The sequence below is a fragment of the Vidua chalybeata genome, chromosome 1 (genome assembly GCF_026979565.1).
Source record: "Vidua chalybeata isolate OUT-0048 chromosome 1, bVidCha1 merged haplotype, whole genome shotgun sequence".
NCBI classification, from domain to species: domain Eukaryota; kingdom Metazoa; phylum Chordata; class Aves; order Passeriformes; family Viduidae; genus Vidua; species Vidua chalybeata.
Window position 1 is genome coordinate 151,473,776 of NC_071530.1, and position 23,554 is coordinate 151,497,329.

General features: G+C 48.8%; 1 protein-coding gene across 2 annotated transcripts; it reads right to left on the reverse strand.

The window, feature by feature from the left end:
* Positions 1 to 1,430: 1,430 nt before the first annotated feature.
* TOP1MT (DNA topoisomerase I mitochondrial) lies at positions 1,431 to 23,427 on the reverse strand. 2 transcript variants are annotated; one of them, XM_053944980.1, is made up of 22 exons: positions 23,199 to 23,427; positions 22,789 to 22,877; positions 20,050 to 20,147; positions 19,739 to 19,820; positions 19,524 to 19,600; positions 18,967 to 19,060; positions 16,974 to 17,032; positions 14,939 to 15,011; positions 13,860 to 14,815; positions 11,825 to 11,940; positions 10,466 to 10,587; positions 9,823 to 9,945; positions 9,305 to 9,492; positions 8,393 to 8,537; positions 7,486 to 7,629; positions 6,809 to 6,994; positions 6,259 to 6,327; positions 5,018 to 5,132; positions 4,395 to 4,522; positions 3,626 to 3,720; positions 2,997 to 3,146; positions 1,433 to 2,798 (listed from the first exon to the last, which is right to left on the reverse strand). In XM_053944980.1, exons 3-22 carry the CDS (start codon positions 20,088 to 20,090, stop codon positions 2,696 to 2,698), a joined length of 3,066 nt encoding a protein of 1,021 aa, XP_053800955.1. In that variant the 5' UTR covers positions 20,091 to 20,147; positions 22,789 to 22,877; positions 23,199 to 23,427; the 3' UTR covers positions 1,433 to 2,695. The 2 variants fall into 2 exon arrangements, with proteins under 2 accessions (XP_053800963.1, XP_053800955.1); XM_053944988.1 differs by lacking the exon at positions 7,486 to 7,629 and having other exon boundaries at positions 1,431 to 2,798.
* Between the last annotated feature and the right edge of the window lie 127 nt (positions 23,428 to 23,554).

Genomic DNA, 23,554 nt, shown 5'->3' on the forward strand with positions numbered 1-23,554 from the left:
TTTCCAAAACAGTGACCCTGAGAGATGGTGGTGGAATCTCCCTGCACGGAAATATTGAAATTAAGTTTGGAGAAAACCCTGAACAACCCAGCCAGAGTTGACTCTCTTTTGAGGAGAAGTGTGAACTGGAGCCCTCCAGAGATCCTCCCAGCCCTGGATTTCTGGGAAGAGTCTGGGCAGGGGCAGCAGATACCATAACAAGACAAGAGGAACTTCTCACCATCTCCTCCCACCCCTAAATTTATCTTCTCTAACAGCTCCTCTATCAACACTGCCCAGAGCCAGCAGCATAGGACATCCCCAGGCTGCAGGAAGGGTACAAACTTCCCAGCCCACACATGGTTTTTGGGGTTTTTTTTTTCATTTGTTTGGGTTTTTTTTGTTTGTTTTGTTTTTTGGGTTTTTTTTGTTTATTAAAGCTCCATTATGTACCTAGAACAGCCCTAAGCTCCAGTACCAGCCTGAGCAGTCAACTTCATCCCTGGTAGATTTTGTGTGAGGTCTCCTCCCACCCACAGTGAAAAAAAAAAAAAAAAAAAAAGCTTTTATGAAAACAAAATTAGGCAACCAGAAATCACACAGGGAGGTGTCATTTCTGGTTTTGTCACAAACCACAACTTCCCTTTTTTAAATAAAAGGAGGAAGTCATCACAACGGAAAAATGCTAAACTTTTGACTTTGAATATCACCAAATGCTGTCACAACCTTGGGTCACCAAACACAGGTTTTCCTCTGCCTACAACATCTTTCCATAGAAAGCTGGAAAAGACCTTTAGGATCATCAAGTCCAACCACCATGCTCACCACTAAACCATATCCTCAAGTGCCATTTCCAGAGGGTTCTTTTTGAGCACTTCCAGGGATGGAGACTTCAGAAAAACACTGGAAAAACGGAGCTGACAACACACCTGGAAAGGCCAAAGTGAGGAGGCGTCATCTGAGCACATCAGCGATGCTTGGAGCCACCAAACAACCCCAAATTATTGGGGTGGGAGAGGGATCCTCCTCTCTGGGATAGGAGCATGATCCTGTTCCACAGGGTTCTGAGCAGTAGGAAAAGCTCCTGGGCATTAGGCCATGGGAAAGGTCTATGGAATATTGCCAGAAACACTTAGAGGACTCCAGGAAAAACAGGGTGAGGACGGATAGGACCATTCGGGACAGCAACAGCTCAGCCTTTCTGGAATCACTCCTTTATTTTAGAGAATTCCAGAATGGTTTTTATTGAAAGGAACCTTAAAGCTCCTGCCGTGGGCAGGGACACCTATCCGAGGTTGCTCCAAGCCTCATCCAACCTGGCTTTGGACACTTCCAGGGATGGAGCACCCAGAACCACACATGGAATGAGTTGCAAGAAGCCTCCAGTCACACACACTCAGAAAAAAAATCACTCCTGGTTTTAATGAAATGCATTCCAAGACCTCCATTTCCAACCAAAACAGCAACAGTTTCAACACAAGAATGAGTGGAAATAAACACATGGGAAGCACCAGGAGGTGGAATTCCATTGCTTTGGAATACAGAGCCCTGGACATCAGCCCTGAGGTGCCAGAAGGTTTTGCTACCAATGCAACAGTTTGTTCACACCTGGGATTGACTGGGACGTGGGAATTCTGCCAGGAATGCACTTGATAGTGCCTTTTTTGGGGATGTAGAAAGCAGCCCATTAAGCAGCAAACACAACCAGTTTATGCTGTTGATCCCTGCCTGCTCCATTCCCAGCTGGATTGGGAAGGATGATGCCAAAGGTGTCATCCCAACACAGGAGCAGCTCCAGGAATATTGGTCCCACTCCCCACCACACATCCCACAGAGCCTGGCCCAACATTATCTTATTTCCTAGGAAATTCCCCATTTCCTAAACCTCTGTCTGGACAGTTCAGTTCTTGCTCTGGATGCAGGAGCTGAGCCAGAGCCAAGTGAAGGAAATAAGGAAATGAACATGGCCTCAAGTGAGATGTCCTCTCCCAGACAAAACTTTAACCACATGGGGGTGCTTAAAATGCACTTTGTTCATGGCCAGCGTGAATTTTAACTCCCTGCAACGTGAAACTGCTTTTAAATCCAATGTTTTCCCTTCTACCTTCTCCTGACATCACACAAATTCCCTCCCGTGTTTTTTCCATGTAATATCCCTGCAACTGCACAACTTTCTCCTCTCATGGAGGTGAAAGAGCACGAAGTATCCGGAAATTCTGTGAATTCTGTGAAATGTAAATCTTTGAGATTTTTCCTTTGCCCCCAGTGCATCCCTAACCTAATCCTGGGTTTTATATTGCAGTTCCTGTTTTCCTGCTGTCATCACCTCATGTTTCCCCATCCATCCCACTCAGTCTGGAAAGGGCAGCACAGCTTCACTACACAAAGGAGACAGGACTGGATTGTTGATCAGCACAATTAAGGCTCTTATTTAATCTCCTTCCAGGACTCCAGAGGAAGAAAGAAAAAATCCCAAGTACTTGGCAACTCTGAAGAGGAATTAAGAGTTGCCAAAGTCCAAAATCCCAACCAGCAATACCTGTTTCAACTGGAAATCCAGGTGCTTGCTCTTCCATACAAAAAAAAAAAAAAAAAAAAAAAAAGGCACCAAACTCAGACAACCCTCAGCTGCCAGCAGCAGCAAATTAAAAAACAAAAAAGCTTCCCAACAGCGCCAAATGAGCAGGGTTTGGGATTTCACATGGAAGGCACCGGCTCAGAATTCGAAGTCCTCGCCAGCCATGTCGATGGCCCAGGCAAACTTCTCCCTCTGGGTCTTGTTGTAGATCCTCTCAATGGGAATCCCAAACTTCTTGCACCTGTGCAGACCACAAGACACCAGTAGGGACCAGTTACCCAGCAGCGTCCTCTCCACTGCATCCCTGGAAGTCTCCAAGGCCAGGCTGGATGGGGCTTGGAGCAACCTGGAACAGTTGTGTCTCTGCCCATTGAACACCACAAATTTTAAGGTCCTTTCCAACCCAAACCATTCCATGATTTCACACCCCAAGACTCACCAAGCCACGGTAATCCTGGGATCCAGGTAATTCAGCTTGGATGTGCCCAGAGCTATTTGCTTGTTCTCCTCCTTGTCCGTGGCCTGGATGTTCATCTTGGCCAATTGCTCCTCCAGCCTCTTCAACAGCTTCTTCTTCTTCTCCACGTTGCTGAGGGCAGAGAAGGAACAACACAGAATGTCCTGAAGCCCAGAAATTCCCTGGAATGGCAGAGTCAAAGGTGCCATTCAGCACTAACCTATTTCTCAAGGGTTTGGATCTGGTGAGATGCTTTTTTTAATATTAAAAATTAACAATAAAAAAAAAAAATGTAATTTCCACCACCAAAGGTGGGCAAACAAAATCCAGCATCATGGAGTGGGCTGCCCAGAGAAGCTGGGACTGCTCCTTCCTTGGAAGTGTCCAAGGCCAGCTTGGACAGAGCTTGGAGCAACTTGGGAGAGGGGGAGGTGTCCCTGAAGGGAACCATCCACAAGATCTTAACCATCTTCCAAACTTCCATGAGACAAGAAGGACACAATCCCAAACATGGGCATTTCTGTTCTGATGGGGTGTCGGGACACATCAGCCCCATCCATGGGCCCTCTGGATCCCTCTGCAAGAGAGGATTCCAAGGAAAAGCCACTCACAGTTCTGCTTTGGCATCTTTTGTGTCTTTAAATTCATCTTCAGCTTTTTTCACTTCCTCCTGGGCTTCCTCCACTTGTTTCTTCTTGGCATCGATCTGTGAAGGTGAAACAGTCAGGCAACACTTCCAACCTCCCTGAAGGTTTCAGCTTCCTCCCTCTTTTCCTTCACACACCATTCCTCAATTTCTTACCAACCCTACTTCCCAATTTGTCCCTGCAGCATTTTCTGGGCTCAAGCATTCTTTAGCATCTCCTAAAATATCCTCCCAGCCCAGATGCCACAAACACTTGCAGCTCCTAAATCTGTCCATCTTCTGCACCTGCCTGAGACTGATGGACTTGTGACAGCACCAGAGCGCTCAGAAAAGTCCCAGCCCTTTAGTGGGGTGTGAGCAAAAACTGAGGACAATTAAAAGTGGTAATTTAAGGTATTTTCAAGCTGCTCCTCCTGCAAAAAGACAGGAAAACCAATTTCCCTGATCTTGATACAACTGGGCTAGAGCTGCCATCACAAAAGGCCCCCAGCTTGGTTTGAAGACAGAGTGATGAAAAATGCCCTAAACCCATAAAAACTCACCCAAATTCTGTGCCAATTTGCTTCCCCCAGCATTTGAGGTCACCACATCCCTCTCCACCCCTGGGTTGCAATCCACTACTCCCAGGACATGATGTTCTTGACCAAGGTGATTCCTTCAGACATCAGCCCAGCCCAAAAATAAAATTCAGAGGTCGGATTAGGTCTGGGATCTCTCCGCCAGGTCTGTCTCACCTTTTCCTGGAGGACCTGCATGGATCTGGCAAAGGTTTTTGGTATAGACCTCTGATGGTTGCACAGGATGGCCACAGCCCTGTTGGCTCGGTTGTAGGACAGGAGCTTTCCTGCAACGTTGTCTTCAGCTGGAAAGAAATGAAAACATCACTCTGACTCCATTCCAGGAGCTAGGAAAAGCAGGGAATACAGCAGAAGGAAAGGCAAACAAGTTGGCGTCACGTTCCCTCTCCAGGGAGAGCAATAATGGTTGTGGGAATTGGGGAAGGACAATTGAGCATCACAATTGATGTCTCACAATTGAGTCTGGTGCTGTGACTCATCCCTCACGTACCCAAGGAGGCAGAAATAGCGCAGCCAACCAGCAACACAAGGAAAAGAGGGAAAAATATTCCCACCCTGGCCATTAGTTAGTCGGAGTATCCCCGAGTTCACCACTTCTCACTTACCAACATCCCCGACTTGCTGCTCACCCCCACGTGTCACTCCCGCCCCACTGTGTGGAGCATCACCTGCCCCAAGTGGGACATGGGAAGTTTTAGGGATCCCAAGGGAATGGATGGACATTCCTGAGCCCTTGGGTCCCACCGTGCTCTGGTGACACCACGACCCCTGGCACTCACGGTTGGTGAGGGCCTTGAGCTGCTCCTGCAGGGTGATGGAAGCGTTGTAGGTCCTGAAGACTTTGGCCGTCAAACCATCCATGAGGTGCTGGAGGTGTTTGTTCAGGAAGGTGGTCTGGAGGAGGGAAAACAGGGAAAAGCGTAGGGAAACTCACATTAGGAATCCTAGTGGTAGGATAAGGAGGAATGGCTTCAAAGTGACAAAGGGTTTGACAGGATATTGGGAAGGAATTCTTCCCTGTGAGGCTGGTGAGGCCCTGGAATGAAATTCCCACAGAAGCTGTGGCTGGCCCATCCCTGGAATTGTTCAAGGCCACGTTGGATGGAGCTTGGAGCAATCTGGGATAGTAGAAGGTGTCCCTGCCCATGGCAGGGATTTGGAACTTGACAGTCTTTACGGTGCCTTCCTACCCAAACCATTCCATGATTCCGTTAAGGAATAGGCCAAGTAGAAGCCAGGACAAATCTCTTTTTAGACCATCTTCTGCCTAGAGCAACCAAAATTAGGCATTAACAAAAAATTAAATCCTGCAGCTTGTAGAGCTACTTGTGGGGTCAGGTCATCCTCTACCCAAAACTGGCCTAAAATTCCACCTAAATCCACAAAAAAAAAATCTCTCTGGAAGTCGTCAATTTCTGCCCACCTACGTCCAAGAGGACACACTTTGGCACTTGGGGACGTGGTTTAGTGGTGGACCTGGCAGTGCTGGGTTAATGCCTGGATTTGATGATCTTAGAGGTCTTTTCCAAACAACCATTCCTGACCTCGCATCCAATACCACATCCCTGTTCTACCGAGAACATGGAGCTGCTTCATCGATCCCATATCCCATCCCGAGGAAGACGAGGGAGGAGGTTTTTCCAGGAGGGAAGGCAGCACATCCCTCCAGCAACCTCTCCCACTTCTGTGGAGCCCAAATGAGGCTCAAAAGCACCAAAAAGCTGAGCTCTGGTACCTCCAGTAATTCCCCAAAATGTGGGCAGACCTTCCCAGGCTAAAAAAAAAGCCCAAGTTGGTGAGTTGGAGGAGGGAAGGAGCAGGAATCCAGCTCCTCAGCAGGGACACAGGGAAGTGGAGATACTCCAGTGCAAAAAGAGGCTGGAAAACCTCACAAGGTGTTCAAACAGTGACAGTGGTGTCCCTAGAGAGCAGAGAGGTAAAATAAGGCGAAGGGATGGTTTGGCTTCTCCTCCTTCAGGGCCACCAGCACTGTTTGAAAAGCCCCGAGGCGACAACTCACATTGAGGTGGTCAAAGAGGTCATCGGTGGGGTCCTTGTTCTTCATGAACAGCTGGAGGTTCTTGAACACCTGAAGAGGGGGAAATGACAGCCCTGGTCAGGGCCAAGGAATGAACTGCTCCCAGACATCTCCCTCATCTCTTTCCTCCTCCAGATGGACTCTGATTCACCGTCATGTTGGCACATCCCACCAACCTTCTCAACTTCACGGTGCCACTGGGTGTTCCCTCCCCATCTTCCCCATCTCTGACATTCCAGTTTCTCCACAAACACCATTAAAATCTTCTTTCCCATGAGTAAAGGAAAATTATTTAATATAAATGGAGACATTTCAAGTCCCGACGCGCACGAGGCAACTGAGGGTGCCCCAGCAGGGGGTGGGACTTCTCCCTCATGAAGCAGAACAACCTTGGAAGTTCTATCCCAAAATCTCTCCCGTTCTCCAGAGTTAAAGCACATCTTGGTAACAGGTTTTGGATGGGAATTCGGGACTGATAAACATTGAGGGAACCCGGATAACCAAGCCCTTCCTCTACTCCTGCCCCACTCACCGGCTTCTCCACGGACACTTTGTTGTAGTAACGGATGGAGTCTTTCCCGAGGAAGTCGAACTCCACCACGTGCTCCTGCCCATCCAGCTGGGCGTGCAGCTGGATGTGCTCCACGCGCAAGGAGCAGCAGCCGACCGTGTCCGCAGTCTCCCCTTCCTCCTTCTCATTCCCAGCTCGCAGGGCCAGCTGGAAAGAAAATAAGGAGTCATCCATCCTATGCCATTCCACCTCAATTCCCCTTTCCCAGGTTGTTAAAGTGGATCGGGACTAGAGGAGATCGGATCATCTCCATCTATAGATTCATAGAATGATTTGGAAGGGACCTTCAGGATCATCAAATTCCAACCCCTTGCCATGGGCAGGGACACCTTCCACTAGGGACAATTTTCGTTTTCCACACCTCTGGAAATACTCAAATCCAGGCTGGATGGGACTTGGAGCCACCTGGTCAAGTGGAAGGTGTTCCTGCCCACAGCAAGGGGCTGGAATGAGATGATCTTGAAGGTCCCATCCAACCAAACCATTCCAGGATTCCATAATCATCCCCAGATTCCTCATGTGGAGCCACCCTGGGCGGCAGAACCAGCAAACACCAAAAACTACACGGTGGGGTGGGTCAGGGAAGTGAATTCCCAACTTCCACCTGGATGGGGGACCTGGGGTGAGGCTGTGGATACCTTATCAATGAAGTAGAGGGCCACTGCTCTTTGCCGCTTCTTTATCTCCTTGGATTTCCAGTCTTTCCTGTACTGAGCCCGGATTGTGTGGACAACATCCTTTAGGCGCCGAGCTACCTCGTATTTCTGCCAGTCCTTCTCCCCCTGGAATGGGAAACCAGGATGTTTTCCATTCCGTGCCCCATCTTTATTCCACCCCTACCAGTCAAGTCCTGCTCTAGAAACACCTCCAGCATCTAAATCCTGCTCAAACCCTGCTGTTTTCTTGGGAAAAAAATCCATGAAGGGAATAAAGTGAAAAAGAAACAGCTCATCCAGGATTTCTGTGCCCTCTGCTGGCCATGCTGGGTCTGGATCCTGGCCAAGTCAGGGTGTTCTCCACCAGCCAGAGCATGGCAAGGACCAGTGGTCACACCATGGCCAAAGGTGGCTCCTTAGACACCGATGTGGACTGACACAGGACTTGCTCAGTTGTGTCCACCTGGGCAGCATTCCCACTTTCCCTGAGCCCTTGGAAATAGCCTTAAATCCCCTTTCTCTTCCCACAGAGCTGAACCCCATCTCTTCCTACCCTCCACTTCCCGGTTAATTTATACCAGGATAACTCAGGTCCCTGTGGATCTTCTTAGCCCCTGTGGATCCTTTCAGCCCCCGTCTTGCTTCCAACAGCCTTCCCTGGACACACATGAGCAACGTGGCGCCAGGATCAGTCTGCCAGGAGCAACCCATTCCTTGGAATAAGTTTGATGCTTCACAATCATCTGTCCTTTCCCTCATTTTGTTTATCCACTTTTATATATATATATGTTTTGGTTTTTTGGTTGTTTTTGGTTTTTTTTTTTTTTTTGATACTCCACACTGTGGCTTTCCCAGATTGCTTTCATCTGACCAAGGGCATTATTCCAACCTTCAGCTTGGAGCTGGGATTCAGCATGATGTACTTCAAGGTGTTCTGGATGTTCTCCGTCCACGAGGCCAGCCAGGTGACCGTGTTGTCAAAGCGCACCTCCTTCCACTTGTGACCTTCTGGGGGCTCGGGAATCTTGGAATCCCTGTGGGAAGAGCAGGATTAGAGCCCTCGCACCACAAAGAATGAAATATTCAGTGAGCCAAAGATGGTCACCACATTGAGAAAACATGGAATCCACCTAGAATTACTCCACAACAAGGAATTTAATAAAGTTGGAAAAGCCCTCCAAGATCGAGTCCAACCATGAACCGGCACCAAACCGTGTCCCCAAGTGCCACATCTACACAGCTTTCACACCCCTGCAGGGCTGGTGACTCCACCACTGCCCTGGGCAGCCTATTCCTGTGCTTGACAACCCTTTCTGCGAAGATGTTTTCCCTAATATCCAACCTAAACCTCCTCTGGCACAACTTGAGGACATTTCCTCTTCTCCTATCATTTTTTTTTTTTTCCTGGGAGATTAATGCAAGCCCTATGTTACTCCACCTTCCTGTCAGGGAATTTTAGAAGGTCCTTCCCAGCCTGCTTTTCTCCAGGCTGAGCCCCTCCAGCTCCCTCAGCTGCTCCTGGTGCTCCAGACCCTTCTCACAATCCGGTGTTTATCATTTGGATGCTGGGCACAACAGAAAAACTTGGTGGACTGGTGGGGAATGTTTTGAATCAAGGTCTTCAAACGGGTAGCTTAAGACCACTCCAGCTCACAAAACTCAGAGGGAAAAACACTCTCAGGATGTGGAAAACAGGGATTTTAGAAGAGGGAAAAACCCCAACTCTGGGCAGAGGAAGTGCCCAGTTCTCCCCAGTCCCAAGGGAAGCCCCAGGAGCTCAGCACTTCCAAGGAAAACCCACTTGCTGCAGTTGATGATGACATCTTCTGGCATGATCCTCTTCTTCAGCATCCCCATTTTGGGGTGCTCCCCACGGCCACGGAAGAGCCCCGGAGGTTCAGTTTTGAAGTTGCCAATCTTCTCCCGGTGCCCATCCAGGATGCAGTATCCATATTCCTCCTGGATCTTATCTGCCTCCTCCTTCAGCTTCTGAAACCAGGACACCACCAAAAAAAAAAAAAAAAAAAAATCAGAATGGTTTGGATTGGAAAGGATCTTTAACATTCCAACCAAGAAGTCTAAGTGCCATCATTCCCTTGGCAAAGTCCACAATCCTCCGGACAGGAAAGAATTCCAAAACATGATCCAAGGATGACTGGCACCCTGCAAAGCCATGGAAGGTGCAGATCTGCTGATAAAATTCAGGAAGAGGGGGGCAATGGCCATGGAGACAGAGCTGGATTAAAGAAGTCCAAGCTCAGGAAAGACAACAACAAAGAGCCAAAATTCCCAAAACGTGTCATAGGAACCAGTCCTCACCTGCTTCTCCTCCTTGGGAAGCACTTTCCGGGCCTCATTTTTGTCCACAAAATATTTGTGGATCTCCCCGAAGTCACATTTGCCCAGGTCCTTGATTATCTCTTGCTCCTCTGAGGTCATTTCCTGGGAAAGAGATGAGGGAGGCTGGGAAAAGCCAGGAAGAAAAACTGATTCCACATGGAGCTGCTGCTTGTGCCTGTCCTTGGAAAAGGGAACAGAGATCCAGTCTTCGAAAAAAAGACAGCCAGTTCTGGGGTGGAAGAGACTAACATGGAAAAAAGTCCCAAAACAGAACTGCAGGGACAGCACCAAATATATTTGGGAGGTGTAAACATTCCCTAGAAAGAGTTTTGGGTTGTTTTGGGATCAGAGGTTATTCCCTCATTCCTTTGGTGTCCCAAACTGGTTTTGGAGCTGTTTGCAAGATCCACCAGCTGTACACATCACCAAAACTCAGAGGGAGCACAGAAAGCAAATCCCAGCCCAAACCCACAAAGAAACATGGAAATAAATCAGGATTTAGAACCTCATAATTATAAAAAATTACAAATAAGGAACAAATGCCCACATTCCCTCCATCCCACACCACAGCCAGGGGCTGACGGGTTTGATGGATATCAAGGAGCCCTCCCAGGGAAGGTACCTTCCTCCAGTCATGGAAGAAGTTGTTCTGGAATATCTCCTTCGTGGTGTACTCATGATCCAACATTTTGGCATAAAACGTGGCAATTTCCTCCGTGGCCAGGCTCAGCTTCAAGGGTTTTCCTGGGAAAAGAGAGGCAGGGACACTTCCCACTAGACTAGGTTGCTCCAAGTCCTGTCCAACCTGGAACACTTCCAGGGATGGGGCAGCCACAGCTTCTTTGGGCAGAGTTTTGGATAAGTTCTTAGATTTTTTTAAGGATCTTGAATCATCTCTTGGAGGCAAACCCACCATCCCCTCCTGAGCTCTTTGGCTGGATAAATACAACAGAACCAAGGAAAATCTTGGCTCATCCCAGGAATTACTTGGAAATAACTTTTTTTTTCTAGGAAAAAGTCCTCTGGAGATGTCCAGGGAATGGTTGATTCCTACTTGAACCACTGGTTTTTGGGACATTTGGACTGAAGGGAATGGAGCCCTCGAGCAGCCCCTTGACAACCCCTGAACATCGCTTCATCCATGGGCCCTTCCTGCTTGGGGTTGTTGCCTGTCCACAGTTTTCCATCCAGGAACGGTGACATTCTTTAGGAAACAAAGTCAACACCAAAGATCCCAAAGTCCAAAGCCACCAGCCCAGATCCACAACATCTCAAAGATCACAGAGAAGGTCCAAACCCTGTCAAGGCTCCTCCTCATGGAGCCAAAACCCCTGACAGCCCCATGGAGTGCTGCCAGGCACCTCCTTTTCCCAAAATGGCCTTTTTCCTATGGCAAAAAAAAAGGCCAGGAAGCCTTTTTCCCTGGGAAGCCCCAGGGAAGTGAGGAACACCAAGGGAATGTGATCCCTTTCCATCTCCAGCATCCCGTGGCTGACCCCCAATGTCCTCATTTCCCCCTCCCTTTGGTCCAGCAGAAATGAGTTCAGGGATGAACTGAGAGCAGGGAATGGCAAGAAACCCAGTGGGAACGGCAGGAAAACACGGAGGCAGCAAAGGCCTGGATCTGTCCTGCCAGTGACGCCCCGGGTTGCTCTAAGGTGGTGTGAGGTGACCCTGGGGACATCAGGAGCTTGGAGCAGCCCAGCCAAGTCCTTGGATGTGTCAAGTCACTGGGGCCATGGATCAGTAAAATCCCATTTTTCCAGCTCGTGGGAAAACACGGATGAGCTGACAAAAGCTCAAACCCAAAATGCAGCTTAATGAGGAAAAAACAGCAATTAGGATCAGCTCTCCAAAAACCCCCATGATTCCAACCACGTGCAAGATCCTGCAGCTTGAACCCATGGCTTTTCCAATGGGATATTCATCTTCCCTAAGGAAAGGACACCACCCCAAGGCCTAGGTCCCATCACAGCCGTACCATCGTAATAGAACTGCACATCCTCGGGCAGGGGCTCGTAGGGGGGCACAAAGTAGGGCCCTCGGTGCTCCAGCTGCATCCATTTGACTCCATCTTCCTTCTTCTCCTCTTCCCACCTGGAATAGACACACAGGAGTCCATGAGAATATCCCAAATCTGGCATCGGGCACCTCCTCCCAAGGTCACGCTGGGAGAATGCTCGGAGCAGTGACAGCTGGCACAAACTCCAGGTGAAATCCCGTCTTCTCTGATGCTGCCTCGGTTTCCCTGTTCTTTAAAACAAGGAAAACTGGAATGGAATCCATGAAATTGAGGTGTGGTGACATGGAGGAACTCGGTGGGGAGTGAAGAGATCCTAAAAGCCGTGTCATTCCAACCCCTTTCCATGGGTAGGGACACCTTCCACTAATCCAGGTTGCTCCAAACCCCATCCAATCCAAGGAATACTTGCAGGGATGGGGCTACCAGGGCCTCTCTGGGAAACCTATGCCTCATAAATATTTATAACTTTGATTTTACCACAAATAAGATCTTAAGGAATCTTTCCCCCTGCCAGAGCAAATGGGATTTTAAAGCCAATAGAAGTTTTAACTGAGAGGATTTAAAAAAACAGCAACAAAAAAAAAAATCCAATAAAATTAAATGCAAAAATTACAAAAACAGTAATGTCAAAAAATCCAACCGGAAAAGCAGGAGCAGGACTCTAAAAAGAGGGATAAAACCACAGGTTAGGGTCAGAGGAAGAGCACTGGTGACAGCAGGGGACAGGCAGGGATCTGTCCCCCACAGCCAGGCTGGCACTGGCCCCTTAATCCCAGCATCTCCAGGAAATGAAAAGCCAAGGATTTCTGGGAAAACAGCAAGATTCTAGACAAAGCAAAACTCCTGTTTCTCACTCAGCAGTTCCCAGGAAGTTATTTGTGATTTTTTTTTTCCCTCCCTATGGGAAGCAGAGTGGAATAAATCCATGGTATCCAAAGGTGCATTTTGCCAAAAAAACAGAGGAAATTAAATAGTCGAGGAAAACAAAAAAAGACTCCAGGAATTTGGGCTGAAAGTATCAGAGAAAGGCAGCATCAGGATCATTTTGTGATTATCTCTCTTCCCAAAATTCTGGGATCCCAAATCCCTGCAGAGCATCGCCCACACTCACCTTGCACAGCCCCCCCCGAGCCCATCCAGAGGCCAAGGAGGGTGATACCTGGGAATTTCCTCATGGGAAATTCTGTGGATAATTTTTTTGGATTGAATTCCTACGTACCGGCCAGGATCCAGCCACTCCAAACAAGGCATCGATTAGGGAAAAAAATATATAAAATCCCACTTTTCACATCACCCTGGATCCTTCCAGGGCCACCTCAAAGCTCCAGGTATCCATGGATATCCCTGTCTGGGATAACGGCTCCTCCCAGATCAGGGTTTGCCACAGGCTCCCAAAAAGCATCCCAAAAATCCTCCAGCTCTGTCCCAGATCTTGGGGAGATCTGGGAGAGAGTGACACCAAGTGGTTAAAGTCGCACTTCCAAAGGATAATCCAGCATCCAGCAGCCATATTCCACATCCTTTCCTATAAAATACCTGCCTGGATCATCCCAAATCTGCTGGAGAAGGAAGCAGGGAAGGAATTCAACCCCTCTACAGCTCCCAGATAGAGGTGCTGCTGTCTTGGAATTATTATTATTATTATTATTATTATTATTATTATTATTATTATTATTATTACTATTATTATTCCCTTCCGATAATTATGAGCTTCTCCCTTCCCAGGACAGGCACCAGGAAAATCATTGGAGGAGAAATAAATATTACAAATAAATTTTGAAATAAAAATAATTATGATACAAATCCTGCTGTGCATTCAGGATCTCCTTCTCCTTCCCTGATCTCTCACCCATTTCCAAGAGTGGTGAGTTCAAGGCTCAAGGCAATATAGGAAAACAGCCAAAAAATAGGAATTTTCACTGTTTTGCCCCACAAAATAAAATTAAAATCCCAGTCCCAGGGTTAGACCTGCCCAAGGCACGCTGGAATTTACCATTTCCATTTATTTTCTGCTTCTTTTTCGTCTTCCTTCTGTTTTTTAGTCTTTTTATTGTTCTTTTCTTCCTCATTCTTTTCTACTCCTTCCTTAGATTTCCTTTTCCCAGTTTTCCCTGGGGTTTCCTCCTCTTCACTCTTTGTCTCTTTTGTTTCCCCCTCTGGCTTTTTCTTCTTGTTTTTCCTCTTTTTCTCTTTCCCTGGAATATCTCCCTTCCCTTCATCCTTGTCCACCTTCACCTCCTGCCCCATCCCTGCACTCCTAGTCTCTCCCAATCCTTCCTCCCCTTTCTCAACCACCTCTTCCTCCTTTATTCCTTTTCCATCTCCACTTCCTTTTCCCACCTCCTCTTCACCTCCCACTCTTTCCTCTCCCTCCTCGTCTTTCTCCATCTCTTGCTCCTCTTCCAGCAATTTTTCCTTCTTCATTTTCCTCTTCCCCACCTTTTCCAGCCTCTTCGCTTTCCCCATCCTGTCCTTCGCTTTCCCCTTCTCCTGCTTTTTTTCCCCATCATCCCATCCCTGGCTGCTGTTGCTTCTCTGTCTTTTGGCTCTTCCCTGTTCCCCTTCCCAATTCCTGCCTTCATCCCCCTCTTCCTCCTCAATGCCATTCATCAAATCCTCAAATTTATCCTTCCTCCCTCTTTTTCTCTTCAATCCCATCTTCTGTGTATTTTCATCCTGTTTCTTCCCTCCCTTTCTCTTCAATCCCTTTTCCTGCTTGTTTTCCTCCTGTTTTTTCCCTCTTTTTCTCTTCAACCCATTTTGCTGCTTATTTTCCTCTTGTTTCTTCCCTCTTTTTCTTTTTGGGGCTTGGGAATCCTCTTCCTGCTGTGGGATAGGGGGATCCAGCTCCTTCTCCTCACTCTCCCTCACAGCTGTGAGCCCCACATCCCTCTCCAGAGGCTCTCCAGAGGGGGATGCAACCCCACCAGCAACACCTTCACTTGGCACCTGTGGGAAGCGGGAATAAAGGGAAGAGATGTTGGGAAAGGAGAGAGGTTATCCCAAATCCCAAGTGAATGGTGGAGATGCAGGATTAGGTCCAGGGGGTGACATTTCCCCCAGTTTTCCTACCCCAATTCCATTCTGGGTCTCCAAGAGCTGCTCTCCCACTGCAGGTCCTGTTCTCTGGGATTTCTCCTGAGACCTACGACGACATCACAGCCAATTCTCAACACCAGCATTCCCCTCTCTTCCATCCCAAATTAGGGAATTGCTCCCTCATTTCCCTCCAATCGTGGCAGCACCACGGATGGAGATATCCTGAGGCAGCAGGGAACGACCCCAAGCTGGATTTTGTGGGATGAGGAAGCTCAAAGGAGCAGAACCACAAGGTCTCCAGACAGAACAGAGGAGGTCCTAAGGAAATATTCCCAGAGAAACCTCAGGAGAAAAGGTCTGGTAGCACCAGTAGCACAAAGGAAAGGATCAGGCCAATCATGGAAAAGGAGACAGATGGGACACAATTCCTGGGACTGTGAGGATGATTCCAATGGGGAATGGGCAGGGAAGGAGCCTCATCAATATAACAGGACAAGGAGTGTCCAGATCCATGATCTCCACCATCCATATGGGTGAGGAATCCAGGAGTGTTTCCCTCCTCAGCAGAGAGCTCAGGTGAATCTTTGGGAATTCCGTGGGATTTGGAACCATTATAAAGCACCAACCTGCCCCTATAATTTCTCCCAAGGCTTCTTCAAGCCAGGCAGGGAGTTCTTCAAGGTGTTCATATTCCAGAAAAATCAAGCAAAATAAGAATGAGGAAACAGCAGCACAGCCTAATCCAAGTTTTTGGGCTGAACCTAAAACTCCAAAGGGTGGATTTAGGTGGGGTATTAAGAAAAAAAATCCTAACTGAAAGGGTGGTCATGCACTGGATGTGGCTGTCCAGGTGGGATCACCATCCCTGGAGGTGTTCCAAAATCCCATGGATGGGGTGCTTTGGGACGTGGTTTACTGGTGACCTTGGGTATTTTTTCCAACCCTAAGAATTCCATGAATTTAACGTCGAGGTGATGGTGTCCCTTTCCCACAGGAAAACCTGGGGCTTTCCCTTCTGGGTCATTGTCGCATCCCAACCAAATCCTCTGGTCCATCCTAGCTAAGCCTGGAGCTAAGCTCAAGCCACGGATCAGATCCATTCCCTGCTTTTCCCAGCTCCTGGATCCTGCAGCAGGAACCCTTTGGAAGCACAGCCAGCTGCCCTGATCCTTTCCAAAAAAGAGTTGGAAATCCAATTTCCTCCTCCCAAGCAGGATAATGATTGCTCTTCCAGGACTACCAAACAGAGAAGAGCCAAAATTCCTGCTTTTAGCCAAAATACAGCAAAATTTCTGCAACAGAAAGCACGAATTTTGGCCCCTTTCCATAAACTAATCTAGGCAGATAATTAATTACCAGGCTGTGGGACATCAAAGCAAGGAAAACCTTCGAGCTGGCCTGGGATGGAAACAAGTTCCCAAAAAAAAAAAAAAAAAAAAAAAAAAAAAAAAACCAGGAGCCGGATGCTTTTTCCTCACTGTTACACAATCCCACTAAACTCCTTAGGGAAAATTATCCTGCAAAACACGCTCAGCCCCTCCAATCCCATCAGCAGGGAGCAGATCCATGACCCAGAAGGCAAAATCCCAGCACTTTTTGGGATCAGCTCCTTCCTCCAAAGCTTTTATTAGAGTGGGAATTTTTAAGAGGCAGAGAGAATTAACCAGCTTCAGGAATCCTGCTTCCTATCTCTGCCAGGATCTAGAGGGAAAGAACAGCCTTTCCCCAGGATTTGGGAGGGTGGCTGTTCCCACCAGGACTTCCCCAAATTTATGTAGGAATGTGCACCTGAGCAATCACACCCTGCTGACTGGGGAGGGCAGGATGGGGCTGGAACTTCCCTCTCCACCCTCAAATCCCAGGACTGAGCCTCAAATTCCACTTGGGATTGGTTTTGAAAAGCTTCAAATACATTGGAAACACCAGGATGCGGAGAAGATGCTCCAGGAAGGCACCAGCGATCCAGGAGGGAAAACCAGGATTGTGCAGCTCCACAGGGAGGAGAAAAAAAAGGACAAAATTCCAGTTCCCTGGAAGAAAAATAATCAAAAAAAATGACCCAACTCACCTGGAAGAGCCTTCCAGCCCCACTGCTGGCCCTTGAGGGCAGGTTGCTTTGGTCTCCTCCTAGAAAATATCAAGGATTTGGGAAAGGTTCCCTGGCACAGGTACCCCAAAGCAGCATCACCCCCAAAACAGCACTTTTCCCTCCCTCAGCTCCCTTGGCCGGAATCCAGGAACCCAAAATACCAGGTTTTCCCAAGTTTTGAGGTTTTATGGGGTTAGGAAATCCCTGTTTTCCTTCCAACAGCACAATAAAGGAATTTTTATGGATAAATACAGGAAAACTCCCAGCCCTCCTCAACCACCTGCTCATTGGAAGCACTGCTGGGAGAGGAATCCAGGGAACAGAAGGTATGGGAGGGCTCCAGAATAAAGATGGATCAAATTCCAGGTGCTTGGAAGATGAAATCACCCTTGCAGCAGATGGCAAGAGGGAAAGAGAGGTGGGGAGCAAAGCCATGGGGTGGGAAATACAATAAGGATGAGCAGAAAGCAAGGAAAAAGAAAACAAAAAATACATAAAACAGGGATAGGAGCTAAAAGAAAATAAGCTCAGAGGGGACACAAAACAGATCCTTATAATCTGACTCTTGGAGGCCACTAAAAATCCTAAAGAAAGGGAAAAAAAATCAAAATATATGGAAAATGGGGATAGGAGCTAAAAGAAAATTAGCTCAGAGGAGACACGAAGAAATCCTTAAAATCTGACCCGTGGATGCCACCAGAAATCCTGAAAAAAGGTAAAAAACATGAAAATATAGGGAAAATGGGGACCTGAAAGAAAATGAGCTCTGAGGGGACATAGAGCCTTAAAATGTGACCCATGGAGGCCACGTGAAACCCTGGAGAATGGAAAAAAAAAATCAATATATAGGAAAAATGGGGACCTAATAGAAACCAAGCTTGGAGAGGACACAGAGCCCTAAATTCTGTCCCTTGGAGGCCACCAAAATTCCCATCCCACTATTTTTGCACTTGTTTACCAAGCTGAAGCCATCTTCTCCTTCTCCTGACTGCACAAGGCATCCCAAAACTCATCCCAGCCTCATCCAGGGCTTGCCAAGCACCGAGGTTCTCACTCTAAATCCCGACTTCCCCAAGTTTCCCTTCCCAAGGCTTTCAAGGGAAGCCAAAACCACGCAGGGATCTCTCCTGAAAGCTGCTGGGTGAACTCATTAAGGGGAAAATAAAACCCTGAGTTAATTACAGGTTGGTTACGTCCACATAAACTTTCATTCCCTGGGAACACGCCTGCTCCTGGATTCACAATCCTTCAGAAACCCTGTTGGGAAATTCAGGAAGAGCCATGACCTTCCAAAGTCATTCCTGCCTGCAAATGCCTGATGGTTGTACTGGGAATGCCAGGACCACAGGCACCCCTGGGGGGCTTCAAGGCTGCTCCTTGAATTTGATCCATCCAGGAGACTTTGGGGACATTTGGGATCCTGTTTGCGAGAGGGATGCAAAGGTGGGGGGGAAAGGAAAAGCATCTCTGCTGGATTTACACACCAAGAGGACAGATTAACACAGGAAAAGCAAAATACAGCGGGGATTTGCTGGGATTTGCGCTCTCCAGCACCAGGAAAGGATCATGGAATGGTTTGGGTTGGAAAGGATCTTAAGGATCATCTCATTTCACCCTCACCTTCCACTATCCCAGATTCCTCTAAGCCCCATCCAACCTGGCCTTGGACACTTCCAGGGGGGCATGAACAAGGAAGGCAGTGAAAACCAAATTCCTGAGGAAGGGATTCCCAATCCCAACCTCTTGCTTATGAAGTGAGAGTCACCCATATCCTGGTGCTCCCCACTGGTGCCACCAAAATGTGATGTATTCAACCCCAAAACCAGGAAATTTACTCCTTAATTTAATTCCAGATGCTCAAAAGGTCCTTCCAGGGGCTTGCACCAAACTGCAAGCCAGAATCCTCCCGATTCCCTTGGGAACAAGCCACGGGAATGCTCCCCAGTCCTTCAGCACAGCGACCACCACGTACCAACCCGGGCGCAGCTCCCTCCTCGGCTTGGATCCCATTCCAGAGGCTGGAGCCAAGGCCTTTCCCATCTGCAGCCTCCTGCTTCAGGGAGCTTCTTGGCCAGAAATGGGACAGAGAAGGGACACACATATTTTTAGGATCATGGTTTAAGTTGGAAGGGATCGTGTTGTTCCAAGCTGCTTCCATGGGAAGGAACACCTTCTGCTATTCCAGGTTTTTCCACGCTCCATCCAACCTGGCCTCGGACACTTCTAGGGATGGGGCAGGCATGGCTTCTTTGGGAAACACCTGCCAGGGGCTCACCACCCTCCCAGGGAAGAATTCCTTCCCGATATCCAATCTAAACCTTCCATCCTTTAGCTTCAGGTGATTCCCCTTTTCCCATTACTCCATGCCCTTTATTTTTCCCTATTTTCCCTCTCAAACTCCTTTTGATAATCAAAGCAACGCAAGGAAAGCAGAGCTGGACGTGGCATTCCCATGCACAGCTCTGGGACAACCCAGATGGAAATGCCCAGCCCTGCAGATCCCATCTCCATCCCAATCCAAGGGCTGACCTGCTGATGACGTTCTCCTGCAGTGGCTTTTCCTTGACTTTGGATGGTTTCTTCTTCTTCCCTTTTACCGTGGAAGGCTTCGCACCAGGACAGAGCAGGATAAAGGAAAAGGAAGTTCATGCCATGGGCATGAAAATCCCAATTATCCCAAAATCCCAAGGAATTTTTGGGATAATTACAAGGGTCACCCCAAAGCACAGAGGGGGGTGCGGTACCTTCACTGCGCATTCCAGCTCCTTCTTCACCGGGAGCGCCTCTGGCTTGTCCTGCCCCTTTTCCAACTCATTCTTTTGCTTCCTGGGATAAGGAAGAATTGATCCTACTGAAACCAACCCCTTGGTGGTAACTACACACCATGGCATGATGCCATACTTCCTAATCCTTATGCCCAGCAGCACCCAAAGATTGCTTCCCAAAAGGAACTCTGGAGGAATTTCTCTTCTTGAGTGTGAAATTCCCAGAAAAACCAGTGTGATAACAAAGCTGGAGCCCCCCAGAATTCCCTGCCATGCTCCGTGGTACCCACCTGCTGCTGCTCTTCGCCTCACTGGCTTTTGACACCCCCATGGCTCCGTCATCCACAATTTCCTGGGAGTGCTAAGGCAGAGAATCCAAGGACGGTCACTGGAATGAGATGGAAACAGCACAGGGTTGGTGCCATCCCAGTTTTCCTCTCCAAGGAAACCCCAGCAGCCCAGTCCCAAAGTTTGGAGCCCACAGGGTCAAGCTCAGCTTTAATGAGGACCCATGCTGAAAAAACTTAAGCTCAGTCCCTGAACTTCTGTTGGAGGTGGCAAAATAAAAGGCAATAAAAGGAAAAAAAGAGGAAATGCCCTAAAACAGTTCAGGAATTCACAGCTCCCACCACCACAATTAATAATAATTAAGCACAGCAGAGAAATGAGGTAAATTGAGATGTTGAGTCCCCACCAGGACCTCTCCCCTCTCCTCTTCTCATGGAGCAGCCAGACTCTCCCAAATCCCTGTTTTCCCTAGAAACTCAAGAGGATGCAAGGAATACAGCTCATGTTCCTGGTCCCTGTCCATGAAAAACCTCCATGTTGAGGGAAAAAAAAAAAAAAAAACCCACAGGATTTCTCAAGGAGGTAAGTGAAAACCAGTCTGAAACATCCTGGAAGCTTTTCTGGGAGTAGAAAACACTTGGAAAAACTCCCTATTTTACCAGGCTTTGCTGTGCCAAGAGCACTTGCAGCTGCAGTTGGGATGAAGCTCAGTTGGTAGAGGAGAACATTCCCAATGCCAGCCAGCCTGGAGAAGACCTCCCTCCTCACCCAGGTGCTTCCCTAAGGGAAGTCCCCCCTCTCCCAGGAAACTCCTTTAAAGTCTCCCTCAGCCTGATTGGAGGCTCCCAGCCCAAGATGCACCCTGGGAAATGAAGTTTTAGCCCAAAAGCTGAATTTTGGGAATATCCCTCAACCAGCAACTCCTCAGCAAGTAGACTTTGGAAGCAGGGAAATACTTTGGACCACTCAGGAGGAGAACAGGGCCAAAAATATGGATTTAAAAATAATCAGGGAAAACCTGCATGGCAAGAGATGCTTCCTCTTCAATTGCATCATTAAATTAATTATGTAATCCCCAAATCCATCTTTTCCCAGCTGCCTCTCATCCTTCAGAGCTCCATGGTTGGATGTAGAGAGGTCTGGGCACAAAGCCCAGATCCCACTGGGCCCTACTGCCCCCAACCCTCATCCTGAAACCCATCCCACTCCTCTCCAGCCCTTTTCATGGGATGAGTCCATTGCTCCCAGCCTGCCCCTGATGTCATCAAGAACCTCATCCCAGCTGGGCCTCCCAATGTCCTCATCCATCCCAAAACAGGTGAAAGCAGCACACCTGGGAATGGGATGGGGAATAGGGATAATGGGCAAAAGCTTTCCCCAAATTAGGGGAGAAAAGAAGGATCCTGGGAGAGCTCAGAGCCCCTTCCAGTGCCTGAAGGGGCTCCAGGAGAGCTGGAGAAGGACTTTGGTTAAGGGATGGAGTGCCAGGACACAGGGAATGGCTTTAAACTGGAATAGGGTCAGATTAGATGAGATATTGGGAAGGAATTCTTGGCTGTGAGGGTGGTGAGGGGCTGGAATGGAATTCCCAGAGAAGCTGTGGCTGCCCCATCCCTGGAAATGTCCAAGGCCTTGGATCGACCTGTTCTAGTGGAAAGTCTCCCTGCCCTCTATACTGGATGACCTTTCAAGCCCATTCCAACCCAAACCATCCCATAACTCCAGGAAAACTCAGGGGTTTGGGTCAGTAAAGGGCACTGCTCCACGTGGAATCCCCAGCCAGGATGAGGAGCGGGGACCCCACATTCCCTTGGGAAGGTCCCGCCCGGTTCGCGGCCGGGAGCGGAAACCCCCGGAGGAAAGGCTGGATCTGGGAAAGCCTCTTTGATCCCTGTTGCGCCATCCCGGGAAAAACACATCCAAGCCACCTTTCTGGCTGGATGAGTAGAGGTTGTCCAGGGATGGGAGCCAGCCCCGGGGAAGGGAGCAGGGAAGGACAACTTCAAGCTGGGGCTTGTTCGCCCTTGTCCGCCAACTTCCAAGGACAGCTTGGGTTTGAATTTTCCCTGGATTCCATAAGATTTACTTGGCTTTCTCCTAAGTTTTCCGTGTCCACAAAGGGAAAAGATGAGTTTGGCAGGGATGTGAGCTGGGAAAAACCTGTCCTAGCCTGGAGCAGCTCCAGTTTGCTCCTCAGTCCCACCCAAGCACAACCTGGGATAAATCCATTAAAAATTAAGCTGAGTTTTTGTGCATTTTTATGGATTTTCCCTTCGCAGACGCTCTTTGCAATGGGGGGAATTGGAATGGGAGCTCCATCCGGAGCGAGCTCTGCTGGGGAAAAGTGGAGCACAAAGGGGGTTTGGCTCATCCTTAGGGAAAACCAGAGTGGAATGGGATCCCTGCAGTGTTTGGTGCCACCACAGAAGCAGTTGGGGGATGTATCCATGAAATATTCCAGATTAATCAGTAATTCCACTTTTCTACTACAGCTGTTCCTTTTGGATTGGAAAATCCTGGCGGGAGAGAAGCCCTTCCCTGGGATCACACAGCCCTTGAAGCCCCGATGAGAAAAAATAACTGGGAAAGGTGGAATGGGCTTAATAAAAGCAGTTAGAAAATAAATCCACACCCTATAAAATATTTAGTGCATGCTGGGCTAACATTTTCCACCCAATAAGCAGCTGGATCCGCAAGGAATTCCCTGTGTCCCGCTGATACGGATGGGATTTATCACTCACTAATTTCATTGTGGCCCATGTAAAAACTCAGGGACCTTCTTGTGGTCGGTGACAAGGGTTCAGAGCAGGAACATGGGGCAGGATTTTTCCTGCAAAAAGGAATGAGGTGGGTTTGATTTGACTTCTTCATTATTTTTTCATTATATTTCGTATCAAACTATGGTTTATACAGGACCAGCTACCAACAGGGCAAGGGCACAGCAGCCCAGATGTTGGGGTGAGGAAGGGGGGAGGCGGGGGGGAGGAGGGTGCAGGGGTTGCAGGGGCGGAATGAGGGAAGGACCGCCCAGATGTGGCCAGGGGGGCGAGGGAGGACTGAAGCTGAGTAGTCCAGATGTAGCTGGGATGGGGGCGGGGGCTCCTTGTGGTAGGCGGGGTCACCCAGATGTGAGGCCGGGGTAGGAACATACAAGCACCCAGACGAGAGGCAGGGAGTGGGGACAGGCCCAGATGTGGCTGGAACGAGGGGGCGGGGTCGCCCGGCTGTTGTCAGGGGTCGTCCAGATGTGGCCGGGATGGGGAAGGTGCCCCTTGTTTTAGCTGGGATCATCCAGATGTGCCCGGAGTGGGATCGGAGCCCCCCCCCAGATGTGGAGCCGGGAGGGGCGGCCCGAGTCCACCCGTGCTTGTGGGCGGGGCTTGTAGCCACGCCCTCGTGACGTCACCCGCGTTCTAATTCCCACCGTTGCCACGGGCGACGGCCCCTCCGCTCCTCCCCCCCCACCGCCTCTCCCAATCCCGCGCTTCTATTGGGCAGCACCGCCGT

Coding starts and splice junctions, on each gene's coding strand:
- TOP1MT (XM_053944980.1), bottom strand. CDS start 20,090: ATGGGGGTGTCAAAAGCCAGTGAGGCGAAGAGCAGCAGCAG. Junction 3,147..3,625: donor AAAGATGCCAAAGCAGAACT/GTGAGTGGCTTT, acceptor CTCTGCCCTCAG/CAACGTGGAGAAGAAGAAGA. Junction 2,799..2,996: donor CCCAGGATTACCGTGGCTTG/GTGAGTCTTGGG, acceptor TGGTCTGCACAG/GTGCAAGAAGTTTGGGATTC.